At 59.0% G+C, this 20,814-nt stretch overlaps 4 protein-coding genes across 4 annotated transcripts; 1 reads left to right on the top strand and 3 right to left on the bottom strand.

Moving 5' to 3' along the window:
* Positions 1-157: 157 nt before the first annotated feature.
* SPBR_05464 (DNA polymerase epsilon subunit 1) lies at positions 158-7,375 on the bottom strand (the record flags this gene model as incomplete). Its single annotated transcript, XM_040763728.1, has 1 exon — positions 158-7,375. One exon carries the CDS (start codon positions 7,373-7,375, stop codon positions 158-160), a length of 7,218 nt encoding a protein of 2,405 aa, XP_040621922.1.
* Positions 7,376-8,376: 1,001 nt separating this feature from the next.
* SPBR_06214 (uncharacterized protein) lies at positions 8,377-8,964 on the top strand (the record flags this gene model as incomplete). Its single annotated transcript, XM_040764476.1, has 1 exon — positions 8,377-8,964. The coding sequence occupies one exon, from the start codon at positions 8,377-8,379 to the stop codon at positions 8,962-8,964; it is 588 nt and encodes a 195-aa protein (XP_040621921.1).
* A 428-nt stretch (positions 8,965-9,392) lies between these two features.
* Positions 9,393-10,568, bottom strand: SPBR_06000 (uncharacterized protein; the record flags this gene model as incomplete). The annotated part of the gene is made up of 1 exon (XM_040764262.1): positions 9,393-10,568. The coding sequence occupies one exon, from the start codon at positions 10,566-10,568 to the stop codon at positions 9,393-9,395; it is 1,176 nt and encodes a 391-aa protein (XP_040621920.1).
* Positions 10,569-12,196: 1,628 nt separating this feature from the next.
* SPBR_05555 (uncharacterized protein) lies at positions 12,197-15,521 on the bottom strand (the record flags this gene model as incomplete). Its single annotated transcript, XM_040763818.1, has 3 exons — positions 12,197-13,431; positions 13,496-15,150; positions 15,223-15,521. 3 exons carry the CDS (start codon positions 15,519-15,521, stop codon positions 12,197-12,199), a joined length of 3,189 nt encoding a protein of 1,062 aa, XP_040621919.1.
* Between the last annotated feature and the right edge of the window lie 5,293 nt (positions 15,522-20,814).

Genomic DNA, 20,814 nt, shown 5'->3' with positions numbered 1-20,814 from the left:
AACAAAAACGCCATGCCAATGAAACAACACGACGACAAATACAATAAATCATCCAAAATGTGCGCAAACCGTTACCCATATGCAGTCCTGCCTTTCCGTCCATCTCCTGTACACATTCATTATGATTGTACCTGCTTGTACACCTCACACCTAGGCTTTACAGCCCACCCATGACCTCCTTCACGACATCGCTCAGCATCCGCAGGCCGTAAAACGTCGCCACATTGCTGTATACCCGCAGCCGCCGCACCACCTCGTCGCGCCGCACCGTCGGCCCCCACTCGCCCGAACACGTGCAGTGGTCCATAAAGTCGTTGACGCGCAGCGCGCCGCACCGCCCGCACTTGAGGTCCTGGACGGACCACGCCAGCGCCTCGGCCTCGACAGCGGCCACGAGCCGTTCTTCGAGCGCGATGCGGTCGTACTCGGCCTGGCAGAACGTGCAGGTCCAGGGTTTGGGGACCCCGCCGCCCTGCGGATCGGGCAGCAGATCCTCGTCCCGGCAGAGGTCCAGGTCGCGCGCTGTGGTGCAGTTGTCGCAGCTGACCTGGGCCAGCTTGAGGCTCTCCGACGGGTTCTGGAAGGCGGCGTCGCGGCTGAACTCGCGCACGTCAAACAGCGCCAGGAGCTCTTTGCGCAGCAGGCGGGCCTCCATGGTAATGTTCTTGTCCAGCGACAGGACCTGCATGAGCGACTTGACGAGCTCGAGGATGGGGTCGCGCGATGCAACGGCCGCGACGACTTTCTTTGACGACGACGACGACCGAGTGTCCCTGTGGGCAGGCATCACCAGCGACCCGGGCAGCACGGGGTAGTCGTAGTCCGAGGCCAGCTCGGGGTGCAGCATCTCCCGGTTGCGTGTGGAAATCAAGCCGGCAATCTCCTTTTTGAGGGGCCGCTCAAACGACGCCCCCAGCAGCGCCTTGCCGACACTGCCATCCGCCATGTCGCCGCTTCCACCGTGCAAGACGGCGGGCGGAAGTTGGGTTAGCCGCGGTTGGCTGCCGTGCCGCCCGTGCTGCCCGTTGGCCGCTGCGGCGGGCCGCTTGAGCGCGTGCATCAGCTGAACAAACTCGACGACCCAGTCCGAGAAGACGGACTGCAGGCGCACCGGCAAAAACGTCTTCATCTGCCAGTGCATAATCGTCTCGAGCGGCTGCTCGGCCTCGACCCGCGTGCCGTCCGGCAGCGTCACGAGCTCGCCGAGGCTGCCGCCGCCAATGGTCTGGCAGGCTTTGCCGCCGTAGTTGTACTCGTCGTACCAGACGAGGTAGTCCCAGTACTCCTTGATGTCCATCTCGATGAAGCTAAACAGCGGCCGGCTCTTGATGCTCTTGATAATGTACTGGCTGTATGCATAGGCATTGGTGACCTCGGCCTTGGTCGTCTGCAGCAGCAGCCGGTTGGCGCTGGCAAAAATCACCTGCGAGCCGACGCGGCGGAAGTCGGCCATGAGCTGCTGGAAGGCCTTGCGCGACATCATCTGCACGTAGTAGTGCAGCGCGCGGTCGTACAGGAACGAGTCGGGGTTCTCGACCCAGCGCACGAGGTTGTTCACCACCAGGTCCGCCATGGCGTTGCCCCGGCAGGCCTCGGCCCACCAGCCCTTGACCATCTCGCGCAGGACGAGGATGCTGGCATTGGAAAAGGCATTCTCCGCATAGAGCGTCGACGCGCCACCGTCGGCATCGTCACCAAACGCCCCGCCTGCGTCCGCGGCCGGGTTAAAGGACACGGCGGCGTCGGCACCTTCGAGCTCGTTGATGAGCGACGACGTCAGGATCGTGTTGATGGCCAGATTGCGCACGTCAATGTCGACGCAGACGGACGCAAACGTGCCGGGGTTGTTAATCTTGGGCAGCGACACCGTCTCGAGCGGACCGGCTACGTCGTCCTTTTCGTAGCCTGCGTGGTCGGGCCGCGGGCTGCCGGACCACCAGAGCACGACATTGTTGTTTTGCAGGCGGCGCGCATAGGCCACATCAATGAGGAATCGCGGGTCGTCGCGCTCCAGGTTGCAGACGGGGACGTCGCCGTAGCGGGCAAGGCCGACCAGATGGAGCACCCATGCGCCGAGGGCCAGGTAGTGGCTGACGAGGCGGCGGGCGACCACCGACTGCCAGCCCAGAGGCGGCAGCGAGCTGTCGAGCGGGTCGTACTTGAGCGGCAGCACAGGGAACTCGCCCAGCACGGGGATGTCGTGGACGAGCATGTTGCGCTGGGACGACTGGACGACGAGGATCTGCGGGCGGCCAATCTCCTCCTTGCGCATTTTCTTGACAACGTCACCAATCTCCAAAAAGGCTTTGCGGCGCGTCGTGACCTGCGTGACCTTGACAGTGAGCGCATCCTGGTACGGGAAGCACTCGCGCCACGTGGCGGCTGCCGCGGCCGCCTGTCGAGCGGCCTCCTTCTCGGCTTCCGAAGACAGGGCCGCCAGCGCTGCAGGAGTGGCGCCCGCCTGGGCCTCGGCCTCGGCGTCGCGGCGGCGGGCCAGCATGTCGCCGTACAGCTTGCCGACGTTGGGCATGTCCTGGACGCTATCGCGGTTCTTGTGCAGGACGACGACATGGGCCTGACTGTTGGTGGTCGAAAAGAGACCAAAGATTTGGCGCTCGCCAGAGCTAATGTGCGACAGGTGGATGTAGGCCATGGCCGAGGGGTCGAGGTACGGCCGCAGCGTCTTGGGCGGACGGATCAGGCCCGTCAGGTCGAAGCCTTGGTCCAGGCCTTTGCCGAGCACGCCCTGTTGCGACTGGTCGATGGTGCAGCGGTTGCCGAGCTGCAGGAGGGCGCGGACGTTGAGGGGCAGCTGGCGCTCGTAGACGCCCTCGACGCTGGGGTGGTTGAAGAGCAGCGCAAACTTTTCGGCTTCGGCAAAGTAGACGTCTTCGGACACCGTGAGCTTGAAGAGGTAGACGGACGAGTGGCCGTTGGGCAGGGTGTGGCTAACCTGCTCGACCTCGCAGCCGGGGATTTCAATGTCGGGCAGGTCCTTGCTCTTGAGGTTGAGGAAGACCTGGCGGTCCACCTTGATCTTGACGTGGTGGATGCGCGCGTCAATGAGCACGTAGGCTGCCACGATGCCGGGGCTGTCGGTTGTCTTGAGCTGCAGCAGCTGCCAGGTGTTGCGGAACGTGATCTCGGCGCGCTGCTGGAACGACTGCTGGATGCTGTTGGCCTTTTGCTGCATAACGCCGCCGCCGCCGCCGCCGCCGCCGCCACCAGCACGGTCGCCAAACAAGTGACGCCGGCGGATCCGGGCCTGCTTCTGGATGGCCCACTTCTTCTTCTGGTACTCAAGGAAGGCAATGTAGTCTTCGCTGGCAGACGGTGCCACCTTGGGGAGCGTGGAAAATGGGTCGAGCGACGCGGCGTCGTCGGTCTCCGGGGGCGACTTGCGCTTTTGGGCGGCCGTCGGCGACGATGCGGGGTTCTTGGCTGCTGCGGTCTCCTCTTCCTCAATCGTCAGCATCTCGGCCACTGCACCGGCCGTGGTCGTCGGCTTGATCAGTTTCTGGCTCGCCGAGAGCGACCCAAAGTCCTCCATGTCCGCGGCGGCGCCTCCTCCGGCGCTACCCGCGAGACGCGAGTTGCTGCTCAAGTTGGTAATGTCCTCGAGCGGGCCGGTTTGTTTGCCAAACAGGTCGGTGAGCTTCTTCTGCTTCATCTTGTCGTCCTTGATGTTGATACGGCGCTGCAGCCAGTCCGGGTGTGCGACGCGCGGGACGGGGTTGCGGATCTTTTGCAGGGCGGCGGGGATGGTGATGAGCTTCTGGATGACCGAGCCCAGACGCTCCAGGTAGTAGTCCCAGTCGAGCAGGGCGCGGGGGTCCGTGTCCTGGGGCTCTTCCTTCAGCCACTTTTTGAGGTACATGCGCTTGGTGGGCTCGTCGGCCGAGAAGATGGCGACGGGGACGGCGCGTTCCGTGACGGGGGCGTTGCGGGGGCGGGCGCAGATGATAAACTTGCAGTTGAGGCCCTTGTCCTTGACCATGCCTTCGCCCAAGAAATCGGCGAGACGGCGGGCCGTGGTGATGGACGTGGACTTTTGGCTGCCGTACTCCTCGAGCGTCTTGCTCATGCTGCGATTCTCGGAAATCAGCTCCATGAGCTCCTCGTCGGCGAGTGTGGCGCCCTTGCTGTGCAGCACATCGAGCCAGCGGTTGGCGACCTTGGCGACGGAGGCGTAGCACTCGGCCAGCGTGGAGCCGTCGAGGAAGAACTTGAAAATTTGCTGCTGGAAGATCTTGATGAGCTTGAGCTCACCACGGCGCTTGACCTCGAAGCCCTTGAGCTCGGCCAAGCTGCCGTCGTCGTTGAAGACGGCGTAGCGCTTCTTCAGGTTCTTGTCCTCTTCCTTGGACGTGGGCAGGACCATGGCTTTGTAGGGGCCGTCGACCTCGAAGAAGATGGAGTTGTCGCTGTGGGTCTCGTACCGGAACGTTTTGCTGTCGACGAGGGTCTGGTACTGGTGGTTGGTGAAGCGGGCGTGGACGAGGTGGTTGAGCATGACGCAGGGGTACGAGATGGTCATCTTCTTGCCGTTCTTGAGCTTGAAGGCAAAGTTTTCCGGGAAGGTGGCCGGCAGCATGCACCAGATACCGTCGGTGTCCAGCTCCAGGGGCCGGCCCAGCCGCTCGACCAGCTCACGCGCCATCTGAATAATGTGGGCGCCCGTCAGACAGGTCACGCCGGCCATCTCCATGGAGTACCAGCGCGAGCCCTTGCGCATGACGTAGCCATAGAAGGAGTTGAGAATCACCTTGTGGGCCAGCTGCAGCGAGTCGAAGAGCACAATCATCTTCTTGGCACTGTCGATTTCCGAGGCGGCAGCGCCGGCCGACTTGAGCGACTCGGTCTTGCCCTTCCACACCTTGGCACGGCCCTTGTAGTCGTAGCGGCGGTCTCGGAAGTCGCGCACGGTGTTGATGTAGAAGGGGTTCTCGCGCTGGCAGATGATGGCCTCGCGGGTGATGGTCTTGGAGTCGTGGATCTTGTGGTAGACTTTCTGGGAGTACAGCTGCAGGCGCTTGCGGACCAGGCTGGCCTGCTCGTCAGCCGACAGCTCCTGGAAGGAGCGGGTCTTTTGAGTGGCGTAGGGGCCCTTGCCGGGGAAGCGCTCGTTCTCGAGGGCGTGGCGGATCATGTTGTACTCGTCGCGCTTCGCGGGGATGTACTCGCCACGCCAGGACCAGGGCATGCGGCGGTCGCACGTCTTGCCGGGCCGGTTGAAGTCGCAGGTAGCACAGTCCTCCTCCTTGATCATGGAGTCGGGCTGCAGACGGTTGGTGGTCATGATGTTGGGGTACATGGAGGCAACATCCAGGTGGTAGATGAGGGGCCGCTCGCTGCGGTGGGGCGTGTCTCGGAGGTTCTGCAGCTGGGCGACGATCTGCGCCTTGACCTCGTCGTAGTTGGTGACGTCGTCCATGGACTTCTTCTCCTCGACAGTGATGCTAAACTCGAGGGCGGCATCCAGATCGCGAATCAGCTCGTCGCAGGCGGTCGGATCGACGGCAAAGTTGACGGGGATGTCGGCGCGGAAGACACCGGCCTCGATGCTCTCGACGTGGCCGCCCACGTAGGTCTCGGCGTCCAGCAGATGGCCCTCCCAAAACGATTCCTTGGGCGATACGTGCTTGTTGGGCAGCACAATCTCCTTCTGGTAGGCCTGGACCATGAGCAGCATCTCACAGAGCGTGCCTGTGCCTTTCCGCAGGACCTCGTCGGGACTGAGTGGCAGAATGGTGCAGAGCGAGAAGATGAAGGGGTGGACGTATTTCATGTACAGATAGTAGGTGGCGACGGCGTCGGACACCGAGTACTCGGCCAGCGTCTGGGGCCGTTCCTGGGCATAGGGCAGCATCAGCTCGGGGTCGAGCTCGTCTGGGTCGTAGCCCAGCTTGGCAACGGTGACGGCCTTGAGGCCACGACTGCCCTGCGGCAGGTACGAGTCGCGGTTGACCCAGTGGAAGCAGTCCATGTGGACGGAGTAGTCGCACTTGTACTGCTCCTCGCTGTCGCGGCGCCAGCCGATCTCGTGGTACATGTCGATGCCGTTGGCGCTGGCGCGGGCCTCGACAAACGGCCAATCGAAAAAGTCGCCGTTGTATGTGGCGATGACGGTCGGACGGGCCTCCTTGACGTGCAGGAAGAAGCGTTCCAACAAGGCCTTCTCGTCGGGCTCATTGAAAATCATAAACGGACCGGGGTACTCGGGCCGCGGCGTGTACTCGAAATCGGCAATGTCCTCGGAGACGATGTCGCGGTTGGTAATCAAAAACCCCTGGCCATCAATCATGTAGGAGATCATCATGATCTGGTCGATGGTGGCGTCCGGGAACTTGAGGGGGGACTTTGTGGTCTCGATATCAAAGGCCATGACGACCGGGTCGGCCATGGCGAGACGATCGGCATTGCAGGCGACGGTGGTGACGCCGTGCCTGACGTCGACCGCGTACCACTTGCCGACACGGATGTCCATGTCGATGAGGACGCGGACGTGGTAGGGCACGTCGTACTCGCGGATGTCGACGATGTAGTCGCTGGCCTCGGCGACGGACGTGTTGGTGCGGCGGGCCTGGTCGTCGGCGTGGGCGTTGCGCGTGTCGTCATCGTACAGGTCGTGGCCGTAGTCGTAGCTGTCGCCGTCACCACCGCCACTGTCACCGCCGCCGCCGCCCAACATGGACGTCGACCCGGCCACTTCGGCGTACGTGTCCATGGCGTTCATGCCCTTCTTGTTGGCCTCGGCAATGGGCATAATGTCACGGCGCACGGCCATGAGGTTCTGGACGTTGTCGAAGCGCAGCTCCAAGAACGTGCGGCGGTAGCCCAGCAGGTGGTTGGGCATCTGCAGGTCCTCCTTGTCGACGCGGCGCACGCGCTTGACCAGTCCGCCGCCGCCGGGCACGCGCTTGCACCACTCCTCCACTTCGGTCTCGTGGCCCTTGCGGACGGCCACCAAGAAGTACGGCTCGTACTCGATGGTGGCCTTGAAGGTGGTCGCGTCGGCGTCGGGCCCTGCGGCCGCGTTGCCGTCTGGGTGCAGGTCGATAAAGTAGAGGTCCACGGCAGCGCGGCCGCCGCCGCCCTCGACGCGGTCGTCCTCGATGGACGTGGGCTCGATGTTGACGAGCCAGCCTTCGCGTTTGCGGCCGCCCTCGTAGCGCGGGAAGCCCATCTTCTCGTCGATGGCGTGGGCGAGGCGGGTGCGTTCCCATTTCTCGTCGGCCGAGGTGCCTTCGTTGCGGCCGCTGCCGGCGGCAAAGGTGCGTTGTGGGCGGGTGCCACTGCCGCCATGGTAGGCCTTCTTGCCGCCGCCTTGGCGGAAGCCTTTTTGCGGCTGCCGCCGTAATGTTGTGTTGGGCATTGTGTGTGTGAGAGAGAGAGAGAGAAAGAGGGGGAGAAGCGACAAAGGAGAGCGACGGGACGAGGAACGAAGAGGTCCTCGTTCAGTCTACTATGTTGACATCAAGAAGGGGGTTGCCAGAGTGGGAGGGAAGGAAGGGGAAAACAGAAGGGGTCGTGGATCTGTGCAGGCCGAGCTACTGTGTGCTCGCCGTGTCGGCTCGTTCGTGGTCGTGATCGTTGCCGTTCGTGTATGTCCGCAGGGGGGTATCGTGATATCTTGAGGTATGGAGAAGATACAAGAAGGAGAACCAGAAGCGGAAAAACAGAGGGACACAACAGACACGCCAAATCCAACGAAATACAGAGCAGTACAAAGGGCAAGAGGCATTGGTCGCAGTTACTTGTTACGGTGCGTAATTACTTGGCGGCGCCTTCCCTATTCTGCTGTTGCGCGTAAAGAGCCTGTTGCCGCAAGGGCAAGGAAGGAGCGACGAGGCGACGCGTTCGAGGTCCCCTCTCTGCACCAAAAGACGCGTTTTGATCGTGGCGTGGCCAAAAAACTGCGGGAGTTTAATGGCCTAATTAGTGCTTATCGGATTTGCCCAAGTGCGCTGAAAGACAGCGCTTGACACGCCCTGGAACCAACACGCGTCGGCCACGGCCCGTGAAAGTGGTCGTTCGGCGCACGGACCAGCAGCCAATAGAGTCGCTGTTTGTTTCCCCTGAGCTCCCCTCACTTCCAAGTGCTTCTGACGTCGTAAGAGCGACAAAAGTGGGGCCGTTTTTTGGCTGGACAGTTTTTTTCCCAACTACACCGAAATCATCGAAATCACACGATCCACGATTCGAGACGATCATGACGATGTCACGAGCCGGGCGAGATACACACATACTACACGAGCACACACGAAGATAACACACGAACCTGGACTGAAGAGACCAACCAATTGGTCCCTCGCCAAATCAGTCTCTTCTCTATCAAACTCAACCTCACTGCCCACTCCGTCCTCCTCCGTCCACATGGCCGGCGACGCTTCTTCAGCGCCGTCACCGCCACCGCCGACGACGGCACCGACGGCCACGTGGGGCGCGCAGCACTTTGACAAGCCGCCAACGAGCGAGGAGCTGCGGCCGTCTTCACAAACACAAGCAGAGTCGGCACAGTCGGCACCACAACCGTCACCGGCACCGGCACCACCAGTCAAGCAGACGGCCTCCGTGTCCGACGCCGTCAAGACCATCAAGGCCAGCGACTTCCTGACCGTCTACCAGATCCCGTGCGCGCGCGAGGGCTTCCTGACGGGCATTGGCGGCGGCGCCGTGGTGGGGGGGCTGCGGTTCGTGCTGGGCGCGAGCATCCCCAAGGCGGCCAACTGGGCGGTGGGGGCGTTTGCGGTGGGGGGGATTGTGGCGTTTGAGGTGTGCCAGGGGGCGCGGCGGGCAGAGGCGGCCAAGATGAAGCGGGTGGTGGAAGTGTACGACCGGAAGCAGGCGGAGCTGCGGCGGCGGGAGGCGGACAAGGCACGGGCAGCGGCGGCGGCCGCACGGGCGGAGACATTACGGTTGGAGGAAGAGGCCAAGGCGAAGCGATGGTATAAGTTTTGGTAGGTTTTGTCACGATATTGATGAGATTGAACAAATAAAAGAAAGAAAGAAAAAGGCCTGGCTCAAAGAAAAGTGCGTAACAGAGGTGCCATTGTAACAAGGCATGCGTGAATGATAATTTATTCGTATATTCGTTTCCTGTGAGCATATTGAAACAGTAGTAGTGGAAGAGACAGTAGATACAAAGGAGTACTCTATAATGGAGTAGTAGTGCAGAAGAGGAATGGAAAGACAAGAGAAGAAAACGAACGACGGGTCGTGGGTATCAGTGTCGACACAAACAGTATAGAAGTATGTACGTGTAGAGGAGCAACATGGACAAGACGTGTCTCGTAAACCAAACAGCACACAGCAGTAAAAATAGACAGGAACCAGACGTAAACCAAGTACATATATGTGCTTCGCCTGCGAGCTGGAGAGGCCGCCAGAGCTCACGACGACATGATCGACGTCGGACTCGGCACGGCATCCGGCTCCTTGAACCGGATGGTGACCGGGCCGGTCTCGAGGAAGCGCACGCGACGGACCGAGGGGGAGGCGGCGGGGGAAGAGGACGGGGGCGGCGAAAGAGCCGCCGTCGTCACGGCCGTCGTGTGCGCTCGGGGCGTGTGCGGAGAGGCCACGGCCGATACCGAGGCCACGTCGTCGAGGGACGGGAGGGACGACTGTGAGGAGGACCCCGACCCGATATCATCAAGTTGTGCCGGGCTGCCCTGGCTGCCCTGGCTGGCCTGTGAGGCCCGGTTGGCCCTCGTCCGCAGCCAGCTGCGGCGCGCCCGCGCCTCGCGCTCTTCCCGCCTGCGGTAGGCGGCAAGCTGCTGGCGGCGTTTGAGGGCGCGGGCGTGGGCCATGGCGGGCGTCGGCTTGAACCCGATTCCGTTGACGCCGGTGCCGTCGTCGTCGGCGTCGTTGGGGTCGTACACAGTAATCTCGTCGTCCTGCCAGGTGAGAGAGGCGCGCAAGGGGTCGGTGATGACGCGGTTGGTGTCACCGGCAGGAGGTTTGGCATCCTCGCTGCCGCCATCCCGCCTCATGCGTTTGTGGAGCGGCTGTTTGTCGACAGCGTCGCCAGCGTCGCCAGCGGCTTCCGCTCTGGCGTCGGTGCCAAGCCTGGCCTCGACCTGGCTCGTTGTGCCCCCAGCAATGGCCAGGCTGCTGAACCGGTTGGCCACATGCGTGCGCGGACTGCTCCCGCCACCATCGTGCGGGTCGAGGGCGGCACGCCCAGCCACAAATGGCGCAATGGCAAGACCGGCGGTCTGGACGAGCGGGAGGTGGTATGGCGACGCGCCGTCGGCTTCCGGGCCAACGACGCTGCCGTCTCCCACAGGCGGTGGTCGTGGCGTGATAAAGGAGAATTGGGATGTGGCCGAGGAGGCAGCGAGAGGGGGAGAGGAGGAGGCAGCGCTGGCCGGTGGAGATCGCGGAGCAGCGGTGTGGAGGGCGATAGTAGTGGTTCGAGGACGGAGAGGTCGTGGCGGCGGGGGTGATAGTACGTCCTGGCGAGCGTGCGCGTCGTCGTCGTCGTCGTCGTCGTCATCGTCGCGACGTTTCCTCTTGGCCGTCGTGGATGCGGGCACTGGCGGCACCGCTGGAGACGAAGTCATGGCTATCGAAGTATTTGTGGGTGATGGTGCTGGTGAAGGAAGAGGAAGCACGACTGATGCTGCGTCTGCTGTCGGGGGGAATAATGGTGCTCTCGCGGCCGCCGTTACCGGAACAGGCGGCGGAGAGCGTGGCGGGTTGGGCATGGGCAGCCGGACGGTTCGTGGGGCGCGATACTGTGCAGCGCAGAAGAAGTTTGACTATGGCTTCGCGTCCGTCGAGAAGAGGACCTCGCAGAGAGACGTGGTCTGGGAAGCGGCCAGCGTGAATGCGGCTCGGTGAATTGTTGAGGTTCAAAGGACGTGACAGGAATGGCCTGGCCAGGGCCCTTGTAAGATAATTACAGCGTAAATAGGGCAGCAATACGCTGCTGTGGGGTCGTTCTAGGCCGCGTGCGGCAGGCGTGCCGGGCAACGATGAAAGGACTATGGGGACGACTGACAAAGGAGTATGCAAATGTGAAAGTAGTCAAACAAAGGATGAAGAATTCAGTTTCACTCCTTTTGATGCACTCCACGATGCACGTCGTAAATCGTGCGTTTCCGTGCGTTTTCCCCTCTTCCGATGTGCGCAAGCCTCCCACGCTGTCTCGATACCCGGCTGCCCTCACATGTCCACAAGCCCACTCTGGTTGGTCCACAGGCGTCTGCCGGGAGTGAGCGCGCTCCACTGGACTCGCTGCGCTGGCCCGACCCCATCCACTAAGCGGCGCGAACGATAGTCGTGCATGGCCTAACACTGTGTAATTACTCCTTACGGAGTACACTCGGGACCAGGGCTAGAGGGGCAGCAAACCTGTAGGGAACCAGGACCCTGCCGCCGTCTAACAGCGTGTCGTTGTGGCATGTCCAGAACACGTCGTCTTTGGGCGGGGACGACGAGGAGCCCGACTGCATCGCCCCCGGGCGAGATGCGCTGGATGCACACCCAGTCAGCATGACGTACGTAAACCGAGTCTCAGCATGGAAACATCGAAGCTCACGGTACTTGCAATGGGTCGTCGTCGCTGCTGGTAGTCGATCCTACGTCGTGCAGAAAGCGGCTGCCTCGACAGTTCGATGGTGCCCAATTCGTGTCTACCCCGCAGTAAGACAACCATGATCCCGGCTCGCTGGATTTACAGCACCACCGGCCAGTTGCGCAATCCGGTAACCAAAACAGTGTCATATGTGTTCGACGCCAACGCCACCAATAGACGCAGTACGACGTATGCACCCTGCGCCGCAACAACTTAGATCTGCCCTTAGGAACTCCAGCGACTGCAGTGGCTCCCAAGACAACAACAAAAAAACATGAATTTTGCTTGGTAACACTGTTGGGTTGGCTTGTCTTTGGTACCCGATATGGCAAATTCCCATGTAACCAGGTCGCTTTTGTGTCTGTTTTGTGTCGCCAGGATATCCAAAATGAACCAGACGTAAAATAATGAAAAGACGGCCAAAATAAACCATATACAAAGATTGACTAAATACGCAGACGCTTTTTATATAATGTACAACGCTCTACCCAAAATTAAAATGTACGAACCACTGGCCGCTTCCAGGAGTACTTATTCGTCTTTGTTGACTGTGACTGTAGATTCGGCGATGTCTTTACCGCCCTCTGCACGGACACGACCTCCGCTCAGTGCTCAGTTCAGCAGGCTGTCAATGCTGCCCACACTGCTCGGCCCTTTACGCCGCTGGAATTGGCCGGTGAACCGCCCCGTGTGGCTGTAGCTGTCGTCCGTGCCCGTGGCCGATGCGCTCACACTGGCGCCTGCCGTGCTGCCAGCGACACTGGCACCGGCGACACTGCCTCCCGCCACACTGCTGGCGCCCGTCGCACTGGCCCCGCTGGCACTGCCGGCTGCCGTGCTCGGTGCCGCGGGTGGTGCACCACCGAACAGCGACGACTGGAAATCGCCAAACCATGCCCACCACTCGGCCTGGTCCTCCTCGTCCGAGCCCGTGAGCTCCATCATGTCCATGTTGTCGTTGGTCATCATCGGCTCTTCGTCAACCGTAAACGGCCGGCTTCGGTCCGGAAGGTCGCCGTGCATGTTGAGGCCGTCGACGTCTAGGTCCATCTCGACGGTCGGGTATAGGTTGGGCCCGGCCGACTCGGACCCGCTGTCTGGCTCCGTGTTCATGGCCTCGGGCACGTTTCCAATCAGGTTGCTGATGGACAGCACAGTGTTAGCTGTCGGGGGAGAGCGGTTGACAGCAGATGTGCCCGACGGGGCGGTTGGTGCGCCGTGACCGTGACCGTGACCATGACCATGACCATGACCTTCACCCTGGCCTTGGCCTTGGCCTTGGCCCTGGCTTTGGCTTTGGCTTTGGCTTCGCAGGCTCGCCGCCGCCGCCCTCTCCTTCTCCCGCTCCTCCTTTCTTTTCTTCTTCCGCCCAGCCAGATCCAGCACCTTGAACGACCGCAAGCGCACTGCGAACGCGTCAAAGATAATATTGCGCACCGTGTACCCAAGAGGATGCGGCACCGTCCGCACTTTCTGGAAGCGGCTAGCCACGGCGTCAATGACGTCGGCAAATGCGGGCAGCGTTATACCCTCAGGCACTCCGACCGGTTTGGTGTTGCCACGAAAGTAGGCCGTCAGTTTGGCAAGCGTGAGATCCGCGTGCACCAGCTGCGTAATCACGGTGACGGGGAACTGGTGGTACAGGCTGACGGGCAACGTCAAGTACACATCAAAAAACTCCTTGGCAGCAATGTAGCACTGGATGGGCATGTCGCCCTCGATGGGCGCGGAGCCGTCGTCCGATTCGCGGCTGGGTGTGCTGTGTGCTTTAAAGGGTGTGGTATTGGCCGACAAGCTCAACTCGTAGATGTAGATCTTGGTTGTACAGTACCCGAGGTGGATTTTGACTGGCAGCCGTGTTAGTTGCGGGACAAAAAGATGAAACAGCGATATTGACAAGTTGATACTTACAGTCCTTCTGCATGTCGTAGGATAAGCTGTTCCAGATTTTGTTCAGCTCGCCGACAAAATTCTCAATATGCGTGCGCACAGGGACCAGGAAGCGGCCGCCGCAGAGATCAGCGTCCCGCTGCACCTGGAGGACTCGGCTGATAAGACAGTAGAAGCGGACAGTGATGGCGAGTTGGAAGTCGGCGGTCACCACAGCTGTGATAGCATCAGACGTGTGGGACTTTTCGTAAAAGGCCGTCTCAAAAAACCGGCAGGTGTCTTCCAGCTGCAGCGTGTAGTGCAGCGGCGTAAACATAAGGATCCCGTCGGACATGGCATGCGACAAGATAAAGCCACCTGCCAAGGCACGGCGCTCTTCCAGGGTGTGTCCCTCGTCCGGGGCGACAATGCTAGGGCCATGCATCGTCTTGGAGACGTAGCGGTCGAGCGGCGAGCGCGCATTCGTTTTGGAGAACATGAGCTTGTTGAGACCGAGGTCGGCAATCAGGGCCATGGTGATGTGGATCAAGTTGGTGAACTGCGGCAAGACAAAGTTCTGTGAGATGAACCAGTTCACAAAGATGAGGAGGCCCTGCAGCATATGCAGTGACTTGCGGTTGTTCAGAAAGACTTTGTCGGTAATGTAGTAGATGATGGCACGGGCCAAGCAGTTTTGGCGCTCAAAATCGTGGAAGCACGTCACAAAGACAATGCTCAACCAGACTAGTGGTTTCTCGGATCGCAGATCGGCTACCTTGGTGTCGGGTGGCGTTGGCTCCATGTATGGATTGAACTTGCTAAAGGCGTCCCGGTAGAAACGTAGGAGCTCCTCGGCTTCGCGCTCGTCCATATTGAATACGGAGTCGATGAGGACCTGGTGCGCGTTCGGTGCGGGGACAGCTGGTGCAGCCGGTTCTTGCGGGCGTCCACCGGGGCCCACCGAGGACGTTGGACTCCCTACAAACGACGTAGCGCCTGTGCTACCGCCAAGGCTCCCGGGTGGCATAACCGTGGCCGATGAGCTGCTGCCGGCATAGGAGTTCTTATTGTTCGGATCGACGGACGGTGGCGATGCGACAGGTGGCGGGGGAGGTAGGGAGAAGGAGGGTGGTGGTGGCGGCGGTGGCACCAAGGGTAGTGCGGCTATTGGTATTGATGTTGTGGATTCGGCCTTAATGCCGGTCGGGGGTTTGGTGCCATTGACGTATTGTTGTTGTTGCTGCTGTTGCTGCATATGTTGCTGCTGTTGCTGGTGTTGGTGGTGTTGTTGGTGGTGGTGTTGTTGGTGGTGGTGTTGTTGGTGGTGGTGTTGGTGCATGAGGAGTGACGACGGCGGGCCGGGTATGACGGAGGCTGAATGCATCGTCGATTGCGGTATGCCTGATGGCATGCGTTTCAGCGGCGGCTGGCTGTTACCACCGCTCCCTCTGTAGCTTGCGCTGCTGCTTGCACCACTTGGCGTGGGCAGTTTGGAGAGCGAGGGAATCCGGCTCGCAGGGAACGACGAAGTCTGACCTGCACCCGAATGGCCTGCCGGGGTGGCTGCCGGCCTTGACGGCGAACCGGTCGCGCTGTGGGCACCAAAGTTGCTATGGGTGGTTCGTGACGGCGTCGCCTTTTGTTGGGGTGAGGCGGTCTGCGGCATCACGGAGAAGGTGGAACGACTGGTTCCAGGTCTGGGGCGGTTAGTACTTGCTGTGGAAAACAAGACTCGCACTCCAGGGAGAGGATATCTTGGGGGTACTTACTTTATGGCTCCAACACGCCGCTTCTTCCGCGGGCGCGTGGGTAGGAGGCAATCTCGGTTGAGGCGCTCACATCGCTGGCACCGGGGAACGGCCGGCGTGCCTTCCAGGCCACCGGTGGCCGAGGAACTGGCACGGGAGGAGCCAGCAAGGTCGTTGCTGGTGCTGTTGATAAAGTCGAGGCCGTCGACAAAGCCGTCGACTCCATCTGTCTCATCAGAAAAGACACATTTGGCTTTCGCGGCAGAGCAGCTGAGGCATGCGCGATGGCCGCCAGGCGGCACGAACTTGACGGTGTCCATTGTATGTGTGCGTAGTGGTGCTGTAACGGAGATTGTGAACGAGGTAATATGACTTGGTGAGGGTGAGGGCGCGACGGGAGCGCACGCAGGCGCAGTGGGACGAGGCCCGGGGGGGCGGGGGCCGAAGAGTGAGATGCGCTCCCTAGATAAAGGGGCGGGAGCTGACGCAGTTCGTTGGGAGAGTATATCTATGCCTGAATACAAAGCCGACCGACGGCGGCCGGTAACCTCTGGGCATTAGACGTCATCTGGTACACGTTGTGTATCGGCGGTTGTTGCGATGGCGGCGGTGGCGAAAGTGTAGGGCTGGTGCGCTGCCGCCCAAGGCCGGAGAGAGGACGGCAACTTCGGTAGCGAAGGCGAAATGGCCCCCAACGATTAAGCGATGGAATCGTGGACAGCAGCAAGGAGGGGGCGGGATGTGACGACGTAGCGAGGTTCAAAGGTTGCCCGCGACAATGCCGGGATGTTGGAAGCAAGCAGTGAGGACCGAAAGCAGCAAAACAAGCGGTGCTCGAAAGAAGGGAGGAGGGTTGGCGAAGAGAGAAGAAAAAGAGGACACAAAAGTACGGCACAAAAGAAGAAAAGAGGTGGGAGTGCGGCACCGGCGACGGAGTGCGACGAAGAAGGGAAGGGACGAGAAAGAAAGACAGCGAGGAAAAAAGAAAACTGGTCGGGGTAGGTCAGGACGCAATGGGGCGCGCGCGGCGCAAGCGCACGAGCACCAAAGACGGACCACAACAAGAGGAACCACCGAACACAGACCAAGTCACGGACCAGGAAACAAACGTTTGGCCGAAACACCAAGACACCAAGGCACCAAGACACCAAGCAACCAGGAGGGATGGAGGGTCAGGGCCGGGGCTTTGCTGAATGCGGGAGACGGGTGGTAATGATACAAAAAAAAAAAAATATGCAAGCTAATATGCAGGTGCGGTGTTATTGACGTCTGTATCGGGCGGATTCCCGAAAAGGAAACAAAGGGTTTGTGGTGTGTGAGCGACAGCGGCGTCGGTGAGGTGCGCAAGTGTGGGAAAATGTGGAGGGGCGTGGATTTGGGGAGGATTGCGCGGCACAGAGCGAGAGTGAAAAAGAGTACATGTAATTCGTACTTTGTCGAGTACCTTGCGTGGCGTTGGCGCGAGCAATGCAGGTTGCTGGAGACAAGGGGAGGGACGGGGTGGAGAAAAGAAGGAGCGCAAGGACCAGCAAGGAAATAGGAGCGAGAGAGGGACAGAGGGAGGCAAGTTCGACAAAAAATAAAGACAGACGAGGCACAAAGGCAGTAAGTGCGTAACGTGACAGGCTCGAAAAAAATCTGAAAGAAAGACCAAAAAGCGTAGCGGGCAGGACAGGACAGGCCAGGCTCGAAGCTCGAAGCTCGAATAATGAGACAAACAAGGGCAAAATATGGACCAAGGGACCTGGGCGGATCTGGTTGGCAAGGTTATGAGAGGTGGATGAAGAACATGAGAGAAGAAAAGGAGGAAGAAGGCGAGGCGACAAGATGTAAAGCGAGATCGATAAAATGGGCAAACGACGACTGTGCGAGGCAGCAAAAAGCAGAGGCCCTCCTGCGTACTCCGGTATTCCGTAGAAAGAGTAGGCAGGAAAGAAAGCACAGGGCGGAAAAAGAGGGACCACTTTCGTCAGAAAAAAAGCCAACGTCACAGAATGCGGTTAGGAACCAACGCGATGCGTGCAGATGACTGGCTGAGATCTCTAGCTTCCCTGAGCTTGGACGGCTAACGGGGAGGGAGTACTTCGTACAGGAGTGCAGCGTGGTGCCAGTTGAAGGATTGGGGGCGAGGGAGCGGAGAATGCTGCTCGGCAGACCTGGCGTTTCGTGGCTGGCGAATTGGACGAAATGGACGAGTTGGCTTGTGCTTTTATTAGGCTGGGCTGCATCTGACGCTGTCCTCTGGGAAATCTCCGCCGTGGTAATCTGTGCGGCGGAGGATCGAGGGTCTGGGCCCAGGCTGGTGGGAGACCAGAAAGGAAACAAGAAGCGCGAAACTGATAGTGATGCGCTGTGGGGAGGACGAGGGGCGTGGGGAGGCGAGTGTCGAGATGCGACGTAAAGAGACAGGAGGAGTAGGATAGGTGAAAAGGAAATTAGGAGAAAGAAAGAAAAGGTCGAGATTTGGAAAAGGGGTTTCGATATACCGTATGGAGCACGGGCAGGTGTCGAGACGGGGAAAGAGCGACGATGGGTGACTGTGAGCAACAGCGTGATATTCCTAAAGCGGCGATGGATTGCCGCCTACGGGAAGGAGCGAACTGCGAGAGAACAAAAGGGAGTGACCAGCAGCTACGCAGTGACGTCGCAAACTCCCTAAGTATGAGGGGCGAATGGCAGAAAAGGCAGCCGCGCCTGTTTTTTTTCGATGGCGAGTGCATGTCAACGGCGACAGGAGCGAGGGCGCGACGAGTGGCGCTTGAAGAAGGAACGAGACAAGACAACAGCGGCCGGCCAGGAATGGAGACGAGAATGGACAAAGGCTGTGATCGCGCGACACCTCTTAACGCGCAATCCATCCAGGCGCAGAGGTACTACTCCTTGCTGCAGGGCATTTGACTTTACACACGCACAGTTGGTTAGATGTGATTGGCCTCACAGCGACCACTCACCTTCGGACCTGTCTCCATCTCGTGTCCTCGTATGTTCCTTCCGGTTTTCCATCGTACGAGGACCACGTTCTTGCCCCAGTTGTATCTTCCCATCTCAAGCTGGCAACTTCCCCTTTTGGTAGTTTGCCTTTCGTTTAGGTGCCTGGCTGCAACTTGTGAGCTGGTCCAGTTCTTTCTTTCGTTCTTTCGTCCATTCGTTCCTTCATTCTTTCGTTCTTTTTTTCTTGTTTGGTCTATGGAATTTTGCCCGTTTGCCACTCCCAGTTGGCTTTATACTGCCTCACAGCCTCGACGTGTTTGAACAGCCCCTCTTTCTCTAATTTTTGCCAGTCACTTGTCCTCTTCTTTGCTGTTTCGTCCCTATTCGCCTCACCGGAGCCCACTTGGCACTCTGGCCAGGCCCAGATCGGAGTCCATAATTGTGCCCCCAAGGCCTTACGGCCTCTTTCTTTCTTTGTCTTGGCGAACCCGGCCTGCTCTTTCCTTGAGGCGATGTAGCCAGTCGATCGATTTGGCTCCTTCCCCGTCGTTTGGGTTTTGGCGCCGTGTTGGCCCCGGCCTCTTGCCTTTTCTCCCTTGGAAGGCAGTCTGTTGGAGGAAAGTTTGTCGCCTAATCGGGCAAGTCCAGTGTCCGGTTGTCCCCTTAAGTAAATCCGGCCTGCTGTGAGGAAGCTACGACGTGGCAGGCCCCTCTTTTTTCACGTCGACAGTGTCGCTCGCCTTTCAAGCTTAGGGGTCGTCATTCCAAATATCTCAAACCGAGCTCCAGGGCAACGCCCAGCAAGATATTGGACGACAAAGAAAAAAGAGGGACGCAAAACACACAATCCGAAACAGATACCGAAAAGGCCAAAAAGAGAGTCAAAGATATGCCATGCCCACCTTCTACGCAATCCCGAGGCTGTCGATCGTCGACGGCAACATGCTCTTGGCCTGGCCTGTGCTCTCGTTAAAACAAAAATTATGTGCCCCCGAACCGGTACGCATCCTGCTCTGGCGAACAGGAAAAGATGTGTCACACGGTCTTGGGCGGTTGGCAACACTGGCGCCTTTTGCCGCCTAAACTCGGCACATCTTGGGGGCCTAACAGGTCCAAGTGGTGAGCTAAGACAAGGGGAGAAACAAAGAAAGACGGATGGCGAGCCAAAGTCGTTACGGTGTACTTGGTACAACGTCGAGATAGTGTTGTATATATGCTTGGAAAGTTAGACATGTGCATTCTTGCAGCTTGTCCACCAGCCATGCGACCGCCGTGATTACCAAAGAGGCACACAGTCCACACGTGGTGTTTTCCCTCCCTCTTTAATTTATTTTGTTCCTTTTCCACTGCTCGCGCGGGCTTTTGTTGTCCCTGTCGTGTTATTCCTGTTGTGGAATGTGATACTGTGCGTCCCCTCCAGAGCTCTCGCTTGTTTATGCCCCATGCAAAGAAGCCTCACATAGCAAATCACTGGCTTCGGTTTTCTGCCAGAGCATGGGCTCGAGTCTCTGTCGCAAAAAGTGAATTCTGTCGTGTATACGTGGTACAAATTCGAAAGCTGTTCGTTTATCCGATTACGCGGACTGTTGACTGCTCATTTTGTTGATGACGACTCGTATTTGTTTTCCCTTTCCCCCTCCCCCTTGCATCGTAACTTTCCAGCGTCGTCACACACCTCGTTCCTCCAATCCTGCACATCCCCTCCTGGTTCTGTTCCCATTCCGCGCCTTGGAGTGCTTTCATGGCGTGCTTCAGAATCTGCAGCTACAGCTGCATCCTACCTTGACGAGAGGGAATTGTCGGCCGTGTTTTTTTGTTTGTTTTTTTGTTATTTTTTTTTCTTTCTGCCTCCGCCGTTCTTGTTCTTTCAATATGCTTGCCGGCATACCAGGGTGGTCTTCCGGCAAAATGGGGGGACCCTTGCTCGTCCGTTACTGTCCAATAGGAAATGGCACGAGAGCGCATCCCTAACGAACCCAAGACCCAAGAAAATGGAATTGCAAAGTACTTGTTTCTCATGTATGCAGAATGAATGAGTACTCCGTACGGCGTACGACATTGAGAGAAAAAAGATATAAAAAAAGCGATGAGCTCCTCGAGGACCAGTTGTCAGAAGTGACAGAATGCCTGTCTTTGCTGTCTTGCCCCAACCAAAGCGGAAAAGAAGAGAGTCAAAAGGAAGAGCGACAATGTCGCTAGTCCTTTCCGGTATCTCACCGCTTCGCCTTTCATTGGATACATGCAAAGCCTTGCATGCACGACCTGCAGGACTGCAGGGCCGTTTCTTGTTCTTGTTGTTTCGCCTTTTCACTCTTGTCCTTTGTCGATTTTTCTTCGCCAGTATGCACCTACCTTGCATAAGTGCAAACGCGATCTGCAGGCCATGAACATGGGGTCTGGTTCACACCGAGGCGATCATGTGGGAGGGGGGAGAGACGGGAAAAGATTTCAAAAAGGGAAACAAAACTAAACATAAATCGAGCAACAAAAGCAAAAATATGCATGTCGACGGTGTCTCACCAGTTGCAGTCTAGTCTGACGAGGCATTTGCAGTGGTCCATGTCATGTCGGGCCCGTTTCTTTCCGTTGTACGTTGTCCGTTGTCCGTGCTGACAGGCAAACGAGTCCTCCACGCCGAACAGCCCTCGCTTTTTCGTTTTCGCCAGGCTCTTCGTCTGGGCT

Source organism: Sporothrix brasiliensis, assembly GCF_000820605.1.
Source record: "Sporothrix brasiliensis 5110 chromosome Unknown Cont15, whole genome shotgun sequence".
Taxonomy (NCBI): Eukaryota; Fungi; Ascomycota; class Sordariomycetes; order Ophiostomatales; family Ophiostomataceae; genus Sporothrix; species Sporothrix brasiliensis.
Note: the sequence above shows the minus strand (reverse complement) of the source record. Positions and strands in the feature narration are given on the sequence as shown.